Source organism: Trachemys scripta, chromosome 3 (assembly GCF_013100865.1).
Source record: "Trachemys scripta elegans isolate TJP31775 chromosome 3, CAS_Tse_1.0, whole genome shotgun sequence".
In the NCBI taxonomy this organism is placed as follows: domain Eukaryota; kingdom Metazoa; phylum Chordata; order Testudines; family Emydidae; genus Trachemys; species Trachemys scripta.
This window is the reverse complement of record NC_048300.1, coordinates 31,579,691-31,597,494: the sequence shown is the minus strand read 5'-3', so window position 1 is coordinate 31,597,494 and position 17,804 is coordinate 31,579,691. Positions and strand designations below refer to the sequence as shown.

At 38.4% G+C, this 17,804-nt stretch overlaps 1 protein-coding gene across 2 annotated transcripts in view; it reads left to right on the top strand.

Moving 5' to 3' along the window:
• The window catches only part of PSME4 (proteasome activator subunit 4), a 214,173-nt gene that overhangs the window by 72,206 nt on the left and 124,163 nt on the right, over positions 1-17,804 (top strand). For both annotated transcript variants that reach the window (XM_034764386.1, XM_034764385.1), the window contains 10 exons: positions 641-827; positions 2,665-2,754; positions 4,497-4,561; positions 4,649-4,799; positions 6,867-6,965; positions 7,444-7,513; positions 8,100-8,167; positions 8,783-8,998; positions 11,987-12,144; positions 15,569-15,664. In XM_034764386.1, coding sequence (XP_034620277.1) covers positions 641-827; positions 2,665-2,754; positions 4,497-4,561; positions 4,649-4,799; positions 6,867-6,965; positions 7,444-7,513; positions 8,100-8,167; positions 8,783-8,998; positions 11,987-12,144; positions 15,569-15,664 — 1,200 coding nt within the window. The remainder of the gene's footprint in view (positions 1-640; positions 828-2,664; positions 2,755-4,496; positions 4,562-4,648; positions 4,800-6,866; positions 6,966-7,443; positions 7,514-8,099; positions 8,168-8,782; positions 8,999-11,986; positions 12,145-15,568; positions 15,665-17,804) is intronic.

Sequence of the window (17,804 nt, the reverse complement as noted above, 5' to 3'; positions counted from 1 at the left end):
AAAAAGGCACAGGACAGATAAAATTCAACTCCAATATTTTATTTGTGTAATAAATGTAAGCTTTAATTTTTAGCAAGATTCTTCAAATACAGGGCTTTCTTCAGTTAACGGGTTAATATAAAACTATTAAATGTTACATCTTCATTTAATTTTGATATTTAGAGACAATAAAGACCAAGATTTTGTCCTACATATAATTTTAAAATCCATAAGGCTCTCATATTTTAAATATACCTGAACCATTTATCTAGATAGTATTTTAATAATATTGGCTTTTTTGACTGACCCATAGCACCTGTAATGGTCGGTCTTCAGTTTTTGTTTTGTTTTTAATTTTATAGCCCTAGATCTAGTCCAGACAATGTGCTGGAATCACCCATAATTTATCCAACAATAATTCTGTGGGACACTGGTGGTGAACAGTTCTGTTCAGATGAGGAGCATGTTTTAAAAGAAAGGAGTTATTAAATTCACTGTGCAGTGAAATACAATGAAAGGTTTGGGCTATTGGATAATTTCTAAAAGGAACATTTTAAATTGACATAGTATTGTTTATCTAATTTCATCAGATATGGTTTTTCTTTTAGAAGTTTAAAATTTTTAGCTGTTTTTAATCTGGCTTTTTCTTCACTATGTGTAGAACATACCCTGCACTAGAGACATTGACAGAACCTCATCAGCTCACAGCTACTTTAAGCTGCGTAATTGGAGTATCTCGTAGTCTGGTGTCTGGGGGCAAGTGGTTTCCTGAAGGTCCAACACACATGCTACCTCTGTTGATGAGAGCATTGCCTGGTGTGGATCCAAACGACTTCAGTAAATGCATGGTAAGTATATAAATCTCAGATTTTCCTAAAGTATAAAATACAGTCTGCCTATTTAAGATTATTTCGAAGGCTCTTTAATTTTCATCTCCGAGTAAATGGAGCTTATGTTTCCAAAGGATTTTTAGGTCACTCTTCATATTAAGGTTCCATTTATAAAAGATTAATAAATGATTAATAGATGTTATAAACATATTACAGATATGAATAGTGTGTGTACATAGATAACCATCAGTGCATCAGTAAAATGTACAGATTATAAGCAATTTATTGACCTCCATAAAAATATAACAGTTGATTAACCATTTAGTAAATCACCCATAATTAGGGCTCCATGTCTGTCATGGAGGTTGTGGAATTCTGTGACTTTCCGTGACCTCCGTGATTTCTGCAGGTGCCTGATCCCAGTGCTGCCCAAGTAGCTGGCTCCCGGGACAATCATACCAGCCGCTGCTGGAGCGGCTTGCAATGGGTTGGCTAGCGTATGCTAAAGCCTATGCTGTCATATCTTCATCACTGTTATCACCTGCACTAACTAGATTAAAGATCGGACAGTGCCCCTACCTGCATTACAATTGCACCTTAATTTGCAGTGTGGACATATCCTAAGGGTCTGATCTAAAGCTCATTGAAGTAAATGGAAAGGTTCTCACTGCCTTCAGTGGGCATTGGATCAGGTCTTAAATGCCCATATCTTAGGGACTCATGCTGATCAAGTATTTAAATAATGTATACTTGACTCCTAATGATGTCACTTTCACATTTGGTGCATCTTTCAATATAGCATACCTATTGTGACAGGGCAAGGCCAGATGGCTATAGTAAAGTAGTGGGAGACGGCTATATTAGGCACAGGCTAAACAAATTCCTGTTACCAGGATAAGCAAATGGCAGCTGCTCCAGGTCAGTTAAGATACCTGGGGCCAATTAAGATCTTTTCAGAAGGCAGGAAGGACAGCTAGGTTTATTGGGACACCTGAAGCCAATCAGGGGCTGGCTGAAACTAGTTAAAAGCCTCCCAGTTAGGTGGACGCGTATGTCAGGAGCTGTAGGAGGAAGCCGTGCTGTTGGAGAAACTGAGCAGTACAAACCATATCAGGCACAAGGAAGGAGGCCCTGAGGTAAGGGTGAAATGGATATTGAGGAATTAGGGGCTGCTCAGGGGAAGTGGCCCAGGGAATTGTACGCGTCCTGTTTCTAAAAAGTCAGCTACCATAGCTGATACTATTAGGGTTCCTGGGCTGGAGCCCGGAGTAGAGGATGGGTCTGGGCTCCCTCCCCCTTCACCCCTGATTAATAACTGAGACTGGGAGACAACAGAGACTGTGCAAGCGAGGGTAGCTTCTCCTCACCTCCCTTGCTGGCTTATGATGAAAATGGCTCAGTTGGCTGTGACCCTTGCCTCTAGAAAAAGAAGGGCTACATGGAGGGTCACAGTGAGCCTCTGAGGCTAGCAAAATCTGCCAGGAAACGCAGGACCCACAGAGACAAGGACAGAGCTTTGTCACACTATGCATATTTTACATTTTAGGTTGGAAGTCTCTCTTCCTTAAAATTCCATAATTGAATTATACAAAATAAGACAATCTTACTGAAAATGGAATTATTTTCTGTACTTGATTTTTGGTAGTAACCGGTACAGAAGTTTTTTGCTTTGATTTAAAGATATTAATAAACGTTTCAAAAACAATTTCTCATTTTTTTACAGAAAGTTTGTAAAGGTTTCCTGTAATAATTAATGCTTTAAGCTTTAAATCCCATAGATTGTTTCAAGTCTCATCAGCTTTTAATATATATAATTTGATAATATGCATTGAGACGGATTTGCAACTCCCAACAGATCACATTCCAGTTTATTGCCACGTTTTCTACTCTGGTGCCTTTGGTAGATTGTTCATCTGTACTGCAAGAGAGAGATGATCTCACAGAGGTAAGAATGCTTCCAAGACATAAAATATAAGCTACAAAGCACTGCTTACTCTCGTAGTACAATAGTGATCTCTCTACAAGAATACAATTTAACGGCCTTCTAGTAAAAGTGTGTTACAAAGAGTCTTAGAGGGGCATCCTGAGAACGTTGCCCTGCATAGTTAAAAACAACATACTTCCTATAAGTAATAGCTTAATATAAGAGAAATAATTTTCAAAATCTTAAATAGTTTCACTGTTTAGGTTTACTGAACTGAGCAATGAAAATTGATCCCTTTTCACTTTTCAGTTATCATACATTAGTACAATATTGCAGTGTTTGGAGATATTTTAAATCCAAACTGTATTTGATACTCAAAAAAAAAATCATAGCCTTCTGTTAGTATTAGGCTTTATAAAACCACAGGTAGTGCCCCTTTAATGTGTTTACAATAAATCCAACAAAGCATGTAGATTACTGAAGACTTGTTAATGAGATATATCACGTCTCATTTTTAGTCCAAATCTGGCCCAACTTGGTACTGATTAAAATTAATAATTTGACCGTTTGGTAGCCTCTTGGAAAGGAGTTTGAACATTGAGTTCCCACTATTGCCACCTTCACAAATCCAAAAATGGAAACGATTTTCTAGGGGTGGGGAAAAGGCAAGCAAGTGCCTCACTGCTTTTTTTTTTTTTTTTTTTTTTTTTTTTTTGGTCAGTTTTGAACTCTTAGGGGAAATCACCCTTTTTGTGCGTGATCATTTCAGTGGTCATCCTAAAATGCACCACATAAACTGGGGGACTTTTCCCATTCACTTCTAGTGGGTAGGTGGGGCCCTCAACCAAAATCATCCCATCCCCAGGCATTGATCTCAACTCTTTGCTCTGTCCTCTGCTACCCCCTCCCTCCGCCATCCAGCACCCATGCCTGGAAACAGTTCTCTGCTGTGCTCCCCAGCTTTCCGCTCATCTTTGATTCTGTGTCCGCTCCTCTCCCCACTTAGTGTTGAATAGAGGAGAGGATTGGGGAGGAGCTGCCCTCTGAGCCATCTCCTCGCCCTGTACCACCCTCTGCTGCCCCGCTACCCCCACCGCTTCTTTGCTTGCCCCACAGTCTGCTGTTCCCATGCTTGACACAAACAGTATAAGCTGGGGTGCAGATGGATTCAACAAATGTAGCAGCGGCCTCTGTTGGTGGCAGCTGCTGTCCAATACTTGCAGTTTAGTATCTGAGCAGTGGCCCTTTATGACAGTGTTCAGAACTGTACCATCAATTACAGCTCAGGCAGAAATTCTGAGCTGCCAAAGACTTCTCATTCAGAGATGAATTTTAATACCACAAAATCACAGCACTCACGAAAATATAGCAAGAGTTTGCACCCAGAGTTCCTAGTGAACAGATAACATGAAAAAAATCTACCATCACAATTAGCACTAATTGACATCCTTGTTGGAGATAGCAGTGAGGCCAAGGATTTAATGGCCGTGGAGACTGAACTACTTTCACCCTCAGAGGTTAAACCACCAGATTGCAGGGCCAGGCATGCTGGTAGGACAGTATAAAGAAGATTGAACTGTGGCTCCCTACTTGGACTGTAGATCAAACGGACTGCAATACTAAGTTCTTCAGTCTGTCGGTCCAAGTGCTAACCTTACTTAAAAAGTATTTTTTAAAACGTATTAATTTATAGAATAATAAATATATATTTAATTAGGCTAGTTAAACGTTCAGTCTTTCTTATTTACACTGGAAAACTGTAGGTGGAGAGAGAATTGTGCTCTGCTACTGCTGAATTTGAAGATTTTGTTCTGCAGTTTATGGACAGGTAAGTGTGTAGACTAACTTCAGCATGAAAATCTTAAAAGATTATTTTTTATTCATTTACTAAATATTGATTTTTTCCAATTGTTAGATGTTTTGGACTCATAGAAAGCAGCACACTAGAACAAACTAGAGAGGAGACTGAAACTGAGAAGATGACTCATCTAGAGAGTTTAGTGGAATTAGGTCTCTCTTCCACATTCAGTACAATCCTCACTCAGTGTTCAAAAGAGATATTTAAGGTATGTGGAACTTTTGTACTGAAAAAAGAAAATGTTTACCTTTGGCTCATTTTCAGTTTTGTACAAGGAGGGTTTTGTTCTTTCTATGATAGCAAAGTGCTTGTACATTTGATGAGTCGTCCTCTCTTGATAATGGCCGCACATTTGGACTTCTGATGAGAACCTGGAAAAGAAGAGCTAAATGCTTCATGATGTCTGCTTTGTCAGATACTACAGTGATGTGCTCCAGTACAAAAGTCTTAGCTAAAACTTACTGTAAAGTGTATGTTCTACACTTAATACTCTTACTAACAGATAAAAACACAATAGTAGAGGTCAATTTTTGGTTTGGCAAGGTTCCCCCTTCATCTGCTAGTGGTAACTACTGAAGTCCCAGATACTGCCTTTTCTCCCCAGAGGTTTGAACTTGCTATTACTGTGGCTTCTCTGCCCACCAGTGTTATAAGCAAATCCTTCCCTGAATCTTATAGTAAAAACTCTGGCCTTGTGATATTTAAATTACAGTTCATGTGTGTTTGGACACTTAACATGCAGAAATTAAGCTGCTTCATCAACCATTCATGAAATATTGTAGTATGTATGGCTTCTTTAGAAGGTTTATATTAAACCAAAGTGGTGTTGCTGTTATAAAGTATTAATCTGTATATCTTCCAATTGAATGGATTAATTGTTTCATTATTTGGATAGTGACTAGTCACCCACAAGCTGGACTGCATTTTATCTCACTTGTCCTGCAGATGGGTGACAGAATTAAGCAGTTTTCTTTTAAATGTCATTTAACAAATTGTTTGAGGCTCTTCCCCTTCTATGGGTCCAGCTTGTAGGATGTGAGGAAAAGTAAAGAAGTTTATATATGGGGATGGGAACTAAACCTCCAGTTTGCAAACCTTCTGAAAAGCCAAAGTGGAGGCGGGGAAAGCAGCTGCTCTAGGATTGGCCCAGCACCATTGCCAGGAACTGGCTCCTTTCACCCAATATAGTGACAGGAAAATGTGTGTTTTTGGCCACTAAGTTGTGAGGAGGGAGAGGGAGATAGGTAAGATCCTACCAGGGAGTGGGAAACTTCTCTGAAGAGTTCTATGGCTTACTTGATGAAAGGCTCTTCTTTTTGTCCTCACTGTGTCTCTACGGAAGCATCCGAAAGCTGAACTGGATATTGACTTCCCCTGCTAACCAGCAATAGGTCTTTGATTTCCTCTAGCTGCCTTCATTCCCATGGGGGCCCCCCTGAGGAGTATATTTGCCCATATTGAGGGCAGTATCCCAATATGGCATCATCTGGGGCACTACTTATGTTTGGTGGTGTTTTTTTCCTACCCCCAGTGTCATCGGACCCCTGACTTTATTAATGAGAAAATACAACCTTACAAAAAAATCAAACACTTAAAAATATTGCTGTGCTTAATATAAGAGCTTCCTGTATTTGAAGCATTTTCAGTGGTAGCTGAAGTGGTAGCTGTTGCAGCAAAATTTCTTTGCTGTGAGCTTCTGATGTCTTCTCATGTTGTAACAAAGTAAAAGTTACTTGTGGGAAAATGTTCTGAGACTGTGAAGCTCTTTGCCCCAAACATATTGCCATATTGTAGCATCCTTATCTTCCAACGCACTGAACTTGACATAGGCTGCAGAAGCTTCCTGTAACAAGCCAGCCATGCCATACAAGCAAGGAACCATGCAGGATTTTCTCTGTCAATAAGTTGCTGTCTTTTTTTTTTTTTTTTTTTAAATGTGTTCCCCCCCTCATCCTCCCTACCCCCCCCCACTCTCTACAAAACATCTATAACTAAAGCTAATTGAATGGGTGACCTCTCCATATTAAACTTTCAAGCATTCTTAGTATTTAAAATGATTCTGCAGAATATCTATTTCTGACTTTCCAGGTCCATGTTTCTTCTGCTTTTATTTGACATGCACTTTTGACAGTAACATTTTACAGAATAACGATGAGGACACGATTTGCTGCACACATGCATCGACTCTGTTCATATGTGCAGTACTGCAATGCATTGCTCTGTTCAAAAGATGGTTGATGAGATAAATTATTTTCCTCTTCTGTATTCCACTTAGGTTGCCTTGGAAAAAGTTTTTAACTTTGCTGTTTCAAATATATTTGAGACAAGAGTTGCTGGTCGGATGGTTGCTGACATGTGCCGGGCTGCAGTAAAAGTGAGAAAGAGAGCACTTTTATTTCACTGGGAGTTTAATTTACATACAAGACTATTACTACTTATTGAACCTGCATTACTTTTGTGGAAAACTTTAAATGTGATTGGAAATTTAGGTTTTTCTTACAATCTATCTCTAATTATCCTGCTTAAAATCTGATAGTTGTAATGGGATGAAAATGTAACAGGTTAATTAGTATGTGAGTATAATTTAAAATCCATAGGACTGCAAGTTTGAGATGCAGTTTGTATTACACTTCAAATATACCATTGTGTTTGCTGAGAATTAAAAGTATGGAATCAAACTCCAACCATCGAAAAGTTTTAGGTTGAATAACAGCCAGAGCTGAGTAAGGTCCTGTTCTTATTTCTTTACTTTTCTGTTGTAAATAATGTTGTGAGATTATGCTGATTATGCTTCATGTTTATCACTGTAAGATCTTCTTGTTTAAATTGATTACTTGTGACAATGTTTTCAGTGCTGCCCTGAGGAATCTCTGAAGCTCTTTGTGCCCCATTGCTGCAGTGTTATAACTCATCTTACCATCAGTAAGTTCAGAAGATTTCAAATTGTATTCCACTAGCCTCCTACAGGATGGAGTATTGCTGATCTAAAACTTAGAATTGGTATTTTAAAATCAGCAGCTACTCTTTGGAGAATATTCTGTTTTCTTTTATAAATTAAAGTCATCTGACAGACAGGGAAAGGATAAATGGGAAGAGAGTGCTTTTATTAGGATGTGTGTAGAAAGATTCTGTTTGTAAACAAATTCTAAAGAAATGTGGTTTCCAAAAGTCATTTCAAGAGATAAATATTAACAAACTTTTTGTCTGCTGTGTTTAATAAAAGCACTTATAAGAATAGGCTTGACTCTGATTCCTGAGTTAGTATTAAATAAATGCATTTACTTCTTGACAATCACACTGACTGCATTGGCATCTGGTGGGTGGGAATTAAATATGAATTTGAAGGTTGGGGCAGGTTAAACATTCATAAATATAAAACTCTGGATGTGAATTGCTGAGCTGATTTGTAATACTCAAGTAGATTTAACTTTTGAAATTGGCAAACCTTCAGATATGAACATTTAGCTACCATATAGTAACAGTAGCGCTTAACACTTTTGCTCTTTAGATGATGATGTCTTGCATGATGAAGAGCTAGATAAGGAGCTACTTTGGAACCTTCAGCTTTTGTCAGAGGTATTGCAAAGAATGTTAAACTTTAAATTCTGGTTGTCTCTTTGCATGTCTGTTCCATCGTTGGCTCAACTTTAGTGCCATTGCGGGGGAAAAAAGCAGTTCATTTTTGCTATTGCACTATTATGCTTAACGTTTATATGTAATATTACATATAGTCTTTGTCCTAAAGACTGCAAAATTAAGCGAGAGTGGGTAATAGATGATATACATTACAGAAAATGAATGTCTTAGTTATATGGGAAATAAATTTTAAAGTCTTTGGTTCTAGTATCAGTAATGGACAGGGGATGAAACTGTGCAAGAGAAGATATATATTTTAAAATGAAACTTGAAAAGATCCACTGGTGAAGGTAGAAATCTTGCACATGATGGAGGTTGGACAGCACTGGGACTTGGGGAGGCCATAGAGTCAGGAGTTGCTGTTACAGTAGTCAAGTTGATATTGTTTCATGTAGCAGCAGAAGTGGGTGTTTCTATACAAATTTAATGAAGCACCACTTTGAGAGAGTTTTATACCAGGTACTGGGGACTTGTGTTTAGCTTTATTCTCCTGTGCTACAGCTCTTGAACTTTATTGGTTATGTTTACTTCTAAACGTTTCTACCATTTTATTAGATCACTCGAGTGGATGGAAAGAAGTTGCTGCCATACAGGGAGCAGCTTGTGAAGATTCTGCAGCGAACCCTACATTTAACCTGTAAGCAGGGTTACATTCTGTCTTGTAACCTACTGCACCATCTTCTTCGTTCTACTACACTTATCTACCCCACAGAATACTGCAGTGTGCCAGGTGGCTTTGACAAGCCTCTTTCTGAATACTTTCCTATCAAGGCAAGGATTTTCATTTATTAAGGAGTAGAGGATTTGACAGCCTTTTTAAAAAAAAATGCTACTCTATTTTATTTGTTTTTATTTCAAGATTTATCAATACAGTGACTATGGAAAGTGTAATTGAAAGATGCTTTAAACTTTGAAACCTGCATTGCAAATTAGTAGCTATATTAACTGAAATAATCTTATGGTAGTAGCTGAAAAGATTAATGCTAAATATTATGTTGAATAGCTTAATGACATGGAGCACACTTAGTATTGCTGATGTTCACACTATTATATTTAAATAGTGTTCAGATGATCATAGTTTTGTATTATGCCTAAATGTAGCAATTTATGATGAGCTGACTTAAGACCTGACAATCATGAGATACAGTGGTACAAATTGCTCTTAGCTTTAAAGTTGAGCAGCAAAGTTTTGGATTCCTCAACACTCCACCAACCCTCCCTTTTTTTCCCTTTCTTTAACATAAAAAGTCTAGACCAGAAAATATTAACATATTTGATATTGTCTCCCAAAACATCATTACCTCACCTCCATATCTGATGAGTCAGACTTATAGCTCTTCCTGGTTCCTCTTCCCCACATATGGGACGTATGATTTCATGAACAGTGGAAAATGTATGCAAAATAAGTAAATATGAACATGTTTTTTTTTAAACCTGATTTTCCACTGCCTTGCCCTTTGTTTAGTCATTTATACCAGTTGAAAGTGGTTGGGAAACAAGACCATTTTATAAAAGGATCACAACAGAGAAATAATAGACAAATATTTGAGGAGCGATATTTAAAGAAAAATAATCAGAATAAAAAATGTACAGTGAAATTGCACTGTCACATTTAAAATTCAGTTAAAATATAAATAGATGCAGCAATAGTAACAAAACATTAAATTGCAACTTGAATATTTTGCTGGCCTTTGGTTTTTTTTCTTTGCGTTGACATACTAATATACAACAATGCGCAAGTTGTCAGCTGGTTTTCAGGTTATTAAGGGAGCCTTTTCTAGCAATAAAATTACATTTTACTTAATCAGATTGTCTTCTGAAAAACTCAGAAATTGTAGTGGATGTCATCTTCATTGGTGGAAGCTAGTGCAGTTTTGTTGTATATATTTGTATAAAAATCAAGTCATGTAGCTTTCTACCACTTGTTACTTCCATTATAAGCATGCCTCAAAAAAAAAATATATATATACCTGTTATTCTGAATACTTGTCCTGAAACTGAGGAGAAAACCCAGTATTTCAGAGTTAGTTATGCATACCACATGCTTTCTAAACAGACACTTTATTCCAACTGCTAATTGTCATAAAAATCTATCATATGCTTCTTATAATATTTGTTTCTGTGTTAACTTGTCATTCTACAAAGTAATATCTATGGAAGACTTGGATATTTTTCCAAAGATGACAAGTAACAGCAAGCTCTTTTTTACAAATGGACAATCCCTGTCATCTTAACTTTCCTCTTTACTGATTGTTTCTGAGGTCAACCAAACTAAAAGCTTTAGAAGCAATATGGTAAGATTATATTCTTAACTAACTGCATGAAGATAGGCAAGAACTGGAGATGAAGAGGGTGTTTGTGAAGAGTTGCCAAGGATATGACAGTTAGTTGATTTAGAGCTCTTGCCATCATAAGCAGATATCAGCAGGTGTCTGTGAATTTGGAGGAAAGACAGGTGTTTACCTACATTGATTCTGTACCATGTCTGAACTCTGTCTACAAATCACAAAATAACGTGTCCCTTCCTATCTCTGGTATGAGTTGCTGCAACACAAAGCTCTTCTAATCTGCTGAGTCATCCCAAAATGTGTTAATGCAAAACTTAACTGCAGAACTATCCTCCAAATCTGAGTAGCAAACTCCTGAGCCTTTTGAGGGTTTTTATCTTGATTTTCAGCTGACACTGGTTTCTTTATTAAACATACATACCCGTTCTGACCTAAAAGTAATTATAATATAATATGATGGCTATTTGCTCTATATGCAATAAGATGGGATTCCCCTGTGGACATGTCCACATTGCATTTGGGACCCTTGTTGGAATGTCTTGGTCAAGAGGTCAGACACTAAATGAGCATAGAGCCTGAAATAACCGCTTGTTCCTAACAGTGGTTTCTCCAGAAAAATATTGAGCTGAATATGAGGAATCTTGTGCTGTCATTGTCTGTTGTGCATCTCTTTTCTGTAGGTAGAGAACTTAAGTTTTAGGTTGTCAGGGGCTGTATTTATACAGCGCCTACCACAGTGGGGACCTAATCCATGACTGGGGCTCTTGGGTTCTACAAAATCTCTGTCAAGTCACACTAGCTGGCAGCTGTCCTTCTTTTATGTTAACATAACTGTCACTTATTTGCATTTGATAACTTTCTTGGCTAAAATCTGGGTAATTAGAATGGGTGACCTCAGATTACCTTAATTTCTCCAAACTGGACACAACATTACTGCACCACAGAGGAATTCAAATAAGCTTTGTAAATTATTAGACTGAATTTTGATGATCTGGGATGGGAATATCAAACTTTAAATTTGTTTTTTATAATGAATGAGTATACCGAATTTCAGGATTGTTTTAAAAGAGTGAGTGATTGAAAACTGATAAAATAGGCTAATCTTTTGGTGACCTCTGATGGAAAGATCAAAAATCAGTTAGAATTTGGGGTATTTTGTATATCTGAGACCTAGAATTGAATGACTGTGTCAAATGGCAACAATTTACTTCAGTGAGAACATCAGAATTGTCAGTGAGTTATTCCTTGCAAGCAGATCTTTTATATTTTAGCTATTTGTTGCAGATTTCATATTGTTCTTGGATTGCCAACTAGATTTGAGTATAAATTTAACTCCTTGAACTGGCAGTTATTTTTACTTATGGGTAGTCTTATATTTAGAAGTTATGTTATTCACATCTTTTAAGTTTTTAATGAATCTTTGCTTCACATTTTACTAAGGGGAAATGGCTTTTTGTTTTTGTTCTTGTAGGACTGGGGTAAACCAGGTGACTTGTGGAACCTGAATATCCAATGGCATGTTCCTTCGTCTAAGGAAATAACCTTTGCCTATTACTTACTGGATTCTTTTCTTCAGCCAGAGCTCACCAAGCTAGAGCACTATGCAAATGGAAAACAAGAAATGTCCAGGTCAGTAGTTTCATGTGCGATACACTAAGTGACTCTCTCCATATATATTAGTAGCTGCAATTTGCATTGCTTATGTTCATAGGCTAGCATCTATTGCATAGGCTACTTCTGGGGAAATTCTGCACCAAAATATTAAAAATTCCGCACACAATATTTTAAAATTCTGCAAAATTCTGCATATTTTACTGGTCAAAATAATACCATATAATCACACCAGTTTCAATTATTTTGGTAATTTATTTCAAAATACTGGTCAGCAAGCATGTCTGTAATAGTACAGATAAAAAAGATTCAGGAAAGTTTTTTGACAAATAAATTCCTTACTAGGCATATTAAGACAGCACTTTGAGTAATTCATTTAAACTACAATACAGAACCATATTTCCCACACCCCTCAGAAGCAGTGCAAAGGCTTGGGGGAGCCAGGGGTAATGGAGGAGTTGAGGGAGAGGGAAGGAGCCTGGGAGTGAACCTGGAGGGTTGTTAGGTATGGGTGGGAGAAGAATGGAACAGGTTTAGGGAGGGAGAGGGATTGTTAGGGAGCTTTCCCCATGCAGATCCTGGCTGACCCTTAGCCTCTCCCATTCAGTCAGCTACATCTGCCCCTGTTCCCATGGGTCCCATGTCCTTGCACCCCTAGTCCCCATGTGTCCCTCCACCCCCACTCAGACACCCACTTCCCATCCCCATGTGGCCCTACACCCCCTCAGCCATCTCCCTGCCCCCATGTGGCCCTGCAACCCCCCCCATCCCTATGTCCCCCCTGGGGGCCCTGTACCTCCATTCAGCCCCTGCCCCTTTCTGTCCTCCTCCACTAGCCCTTATGAACCCCTGTTTGTGACTCCGGAAGCTCCATCTTCCGTATGCTGTCTCCCCATATCCCCTGTCTCCTGACCTGGCCTGACAGACGCTGTGAAGAAGGCAGTGCAGGCTCTTTCTCTTCCCTATGGTAGCTGGGAGTGGCTGCTCTGTTTTAGCGCCATAGCGCCCTCTGGTGAGCAAAAGGCGTAACTCCAGCAACTTTCCAGCAGAAGCTATTTTCTGCAGAAAAAAATAAAAATATGTGCAGCACATGAATTATGCATGTGTGCAGTGGTGCAGAATTTCCCCAGGAGTAATAGGCACTGTAAACGTTTAAAACATAATAAAATAAAGGATAGTGAAACACCTTGGTGATGCTTTGCCATGTGACTTCCTGAAATATTTTTCCTGAGATCTGTAAAGCATCTGTAAATTCTGAAAACTCTGGGCATTTTGGTGGATGCCCCTTGCTTTAAATATGTGACAGATTCTTTTGAACTATGGTCAGAAACATCATAGTGTAAAAGTCCTTGAACATAGGGGTCTTTGTATCAATTTAAGCTTCTTCCTAAAAGACTAGTCATGGACATGTAGTTTTATAACTCATAGGTAGTATTCTCTGATTAAGGTAAGCACTAAGTTTATAGTGGTGTCCTTCAGGAAGACAGACATGTGGGGTCCTTCCAGCTCTCTGTCTCTGTGAGCAGACTCCCACATTTTCATATATCCATGACAACCATTGGCTGCCTCTTACCTGCTCCTTTCAGTCATCTCTCTACAGAACTCCAGCCAAAAATATATTTTAAAAAGGAGCTAACCAGAGTGCGGAACTAGTATGGGATTTACAATCCATTTCTCTGGTTATATATCCCCTGTGTCTGCCTTTTGTATTTATATTTTAAGCTTTTCAGGGCAGGGACCATCTCTGAATCTGTTTATATAGTGTGTGGCATGATGAGATCTCTGTCTTGGTCAGGGTATATAGTTGTTCTCACGATATTAAAATAATAAATATTGAGGGGGAAAAAAGCAGTAGCAGGGAAATAAATTCAAGAGCTTGAACTAGAAAATGAGAGGAAAACAGGGCAACAGACCCAATAGAGGCCATTAGTGGTATTGCGGTTGGCTGATAGGTAAGGGTTAGGGATGGATCCTGGATAAGTGCTGTATACCCAGGTACAGAGATGTTTGAAATTTGTTACTGCTTGAGTTCCTTTTTCTCCCATAGTTGCCAACTCCAATAGTTTGACTCCATCGTCCAAGAACTAGAAATCACATTTTTTGTGGATATTTGTCCTGGAAATAAAAGCACATTTTTAGCAGTTTATGCTTAAGCGATATACAAAAATCAGTGAGGAGGTATTCTATCTTAGTTAATTTCCTTAATATAAATATTTCCCAGCACTTTATAATGGAGTCATACAGGTGAAGATGAATAAAAAGTTCAAATGTAGACATCCTTAATGTTTTTAAACACTGATTCTTCACATTTAATGCATAATAGCTAAGGATTTTATAATCAAGGAGCACTTCTCCCCCCAAAATTAGTTAGGAATTCAAAAAACAGTGCCAGAAATTATTTTAAAATGTATAAACTGCTCATCACAAGCCTTTTTAATAAAAGGACAGAGGACTAACTTTGTAACTAATGTAAATTTTTAGTGTAATACGCAGATTCCCTATATGATGGAAGCGTTCTAAGTTTTGATTTTAGGAGGCCACTCATTACCAATAGTTAGGAAAAAATTATTTTGTTCTTCAAAATCTACAGTAGCACAGAGATATAAAAACATTAATACTGTTAAAAAAATCTTCCTGGGAAAATGATCCCCTTCACAATAGAACATTTTATGTACTGAAGAAAACTTTCATTCACTGATTCCTGTTCACTGTGTGGTGAATTCCCCACTCTTCCCCCCCCCCCCCCAAAAAAAAAATAGAAATGTGAGTTTCAGTACCGACTTTGAATATAGGACCAGATAAAATTTTCAGATAATATTTGGGGTTTGGAAAAATCAGCATTATCTGTGCATTAAATTAAAATCTTCATCTTGTGCTGCAGATGATTTCTCTCACTATTTCAGGATGAAGCAACAGAGGATCCTGTGGCACCTTTAAGACTAACAGAAGTATTGGGAGCATAAGCTTTCATGGGTAAGAACCTCACTTCTTCAGATGCAAGAAGTGAGGTTCTTGCATCTGAAGAAGTGAGGTTCTTACCCATGAAAGCTTATTCTCCCAATACTTCTGTTAGTCTTAAAGGTACCACAGGACTCTGTTGCTTTTTACAGATTCAGACTAACACGGCTACCCCTCTGATACTATTTCAGGATGGTGTGCAAAATAAATAATTCAGAAAACTAAACTGTTGAGGGCAGGGCTTTGTGAAAGGAGGTGTTTCATGAAAGGATATTTTATGAAATGGTCTTTAAAATTAATGAATTAGAGGATCAGAAATGAATGACTTGCCTGCAGAGCACCTCTAATGGGGAGAAGCTTCTAAGATTACCCAAGAAGAAACATCTTTATTAAAAAAATTGATAAAAAGAAAATAAACAGTCTTCACTTATAATTTTCTAACATTAAAATTTTTGACTTAAATGTTAACTTTTTTGACTTCCAGAGATGATGTACAGCAGTGTCTCACTATAGTGCACAACTGCCTAATTGGTTCGGGGAACATTCTACCTCCTCTAAAAGGAGAGAGGATAGCTCACCTGTAAGTAAGCTCTGTTATATGTAGTTTATGAATACGGTATTAAAATATTGTTTTAGTAATATATTTTTAGTACTATACTTTTAAACATTATAATATTTAATTTAGTATTCCTATTCTTATTTTTATTATTGCACAGTGGATTCTGAGACAGATTTTTTTTTTTTCCGGTGAATTCTTTGAAAACAAAACTTATCTAATGCCACTAAGGAAAATGCATTGGTTCAGGTTTGTGGTTATATAAATACTTAGATATTTAAGATGTGAAATAATACTTAAGACATACACTTTTCATGCGTAGATGTTAATATGCGTTATGAAGGTAGGTAATAAGCATTGTATCATTGTCACCATTATACATAGGGGGAAACTGAAGCACAGACAGGCTAAGTGACTTGTTCAAAATTATATAGTGAGACAGTGGTAGAGTCGGGAATAGAGAGCAGATCTGCTGGCTCTCAGGTTGTGATTCTTCTCCTCCCCCACGCGCACACACACACTGGATCAAACAAGCTGTTTCCCTCTTGTCAAAATTACTTCATTGTTCAGTATTCAGACTTTCATTTAAAATATTTGTATCTTGCCTCATCACAAAGAAAACACGTACAATGTAAGCCAGTGTACTCCTGTCTTGTTCAGATTCTTACCAGACAACCTGAAAGAATAAAGCCATCAGGGCTCTGAGCTTCCCACGGTCTTTATAATGGGATGTTAACTTCAGAAAAGGTCAGAAATTGAATTTTGAGGTCTTTTGTTACATTAAAAGAGCAGATTAGTTCCATTCCGATTAGGTTACCGAATACCCATGCAACTGTGTAAGACCAGAAGTGAACCTGGCTACCAGCACCTGTATACTATGGACTTCAGAAAATATATATTCTCACTACAGTAAATTATAATTATGAAAGTAAAGGAATTTATTCCTGTTGCATGTTAGTAGTTCAGGCTTTAAATATGTTCATTGTGCTATTGTTGGAATCATTTCCTCTCTTTTTTGAAAAATGTTGAAATATGGAAATTTAAATATAACTGTGAGTTAAAATGTGTTCCTTCTATTATCTCAAGAGGCTGAAGAACTCTTTACAACACGTAGGACTCTATTCTGGCTTTTACACCTGGAGCTTGCACTGGGTTGCAAAGTGAGCGCTGAAGCGCGCCACGCAAACAGCAAGCCTCTGGGAGTGGGAGTCCATGCCAGAGTGGGAGCTACAGAACCCTTTGGGAAGGTGTGGAATTGTCCTGGTCCTATTCTATTGGCCAGTGTGGGAGGATAGTGGGGCCATGGTTCCCACCACACCCTGTTGCTGTCCTTCCTCCTTGAGGTGTTTCAGTACTAGACACTTGCCAGGAGTGCAGGGACTGAGTTTGAGGCTGCCTTTTGCACAGGATCACGAAAGAGGAAGAAAGACCTATTAAGTGGTCCCCCCACTATTACGCACTAGCCACAATCTAGTCCACAAGATGTGAGATAGCCACAGGAGTGGAACTTCTTTATCTGTGGTCACATAAATATATAAAAAATAAACTCAGTTGAGCAGTTGTTTACTGTCTCTTCTACCCAATACCTAGGCCCTGCTCTGTTTTCTAGAATTGAAGCTTTAATTTGATTCACCATCAAAGTGAAAGCTTCTTTTATTAGGTGGTAAGATCCTCAGTAAAATCTTTAGTGAGTTGAGGCCAACACTGGTTGGTCAGAAAATGGACAAAGGCTGTTTTTTGGCTTTACATTGCAGTTGATTGTTTAGTCTCTCCTGATTTGGAATTAGTATTGTTGGCCAATGTAACAGGGCAGTTCTCTGTCCCTGCTCTCTGGTATCACAGAAACCTGCTCAGACTCCATTGGTTGAATATCCACACCATGCTGTTTATTTCAGATACCTCCACCAAGACCTTTACAGTTTTGTGCAGCAGTAATTATGTACTAGGGTTACCATACGTCCGGATTTTCCCGGACATGTCCGGCTTTTTGGGCTCCAAATCCCCGTCCGGGGGGAAATCCCAAAAAGCTGGACATGTCCGGGAAAATCGGACATGCGGTGCCGGGCCGGGAGCTTGGGTGCCAGGCCGGGGGCTCGGAGGCTCGGCCGGCGGTGCCGGGCCGGGGGCGGAGACTTTGGGGAGGGGGCGGGGCTGGGGGCGGGGC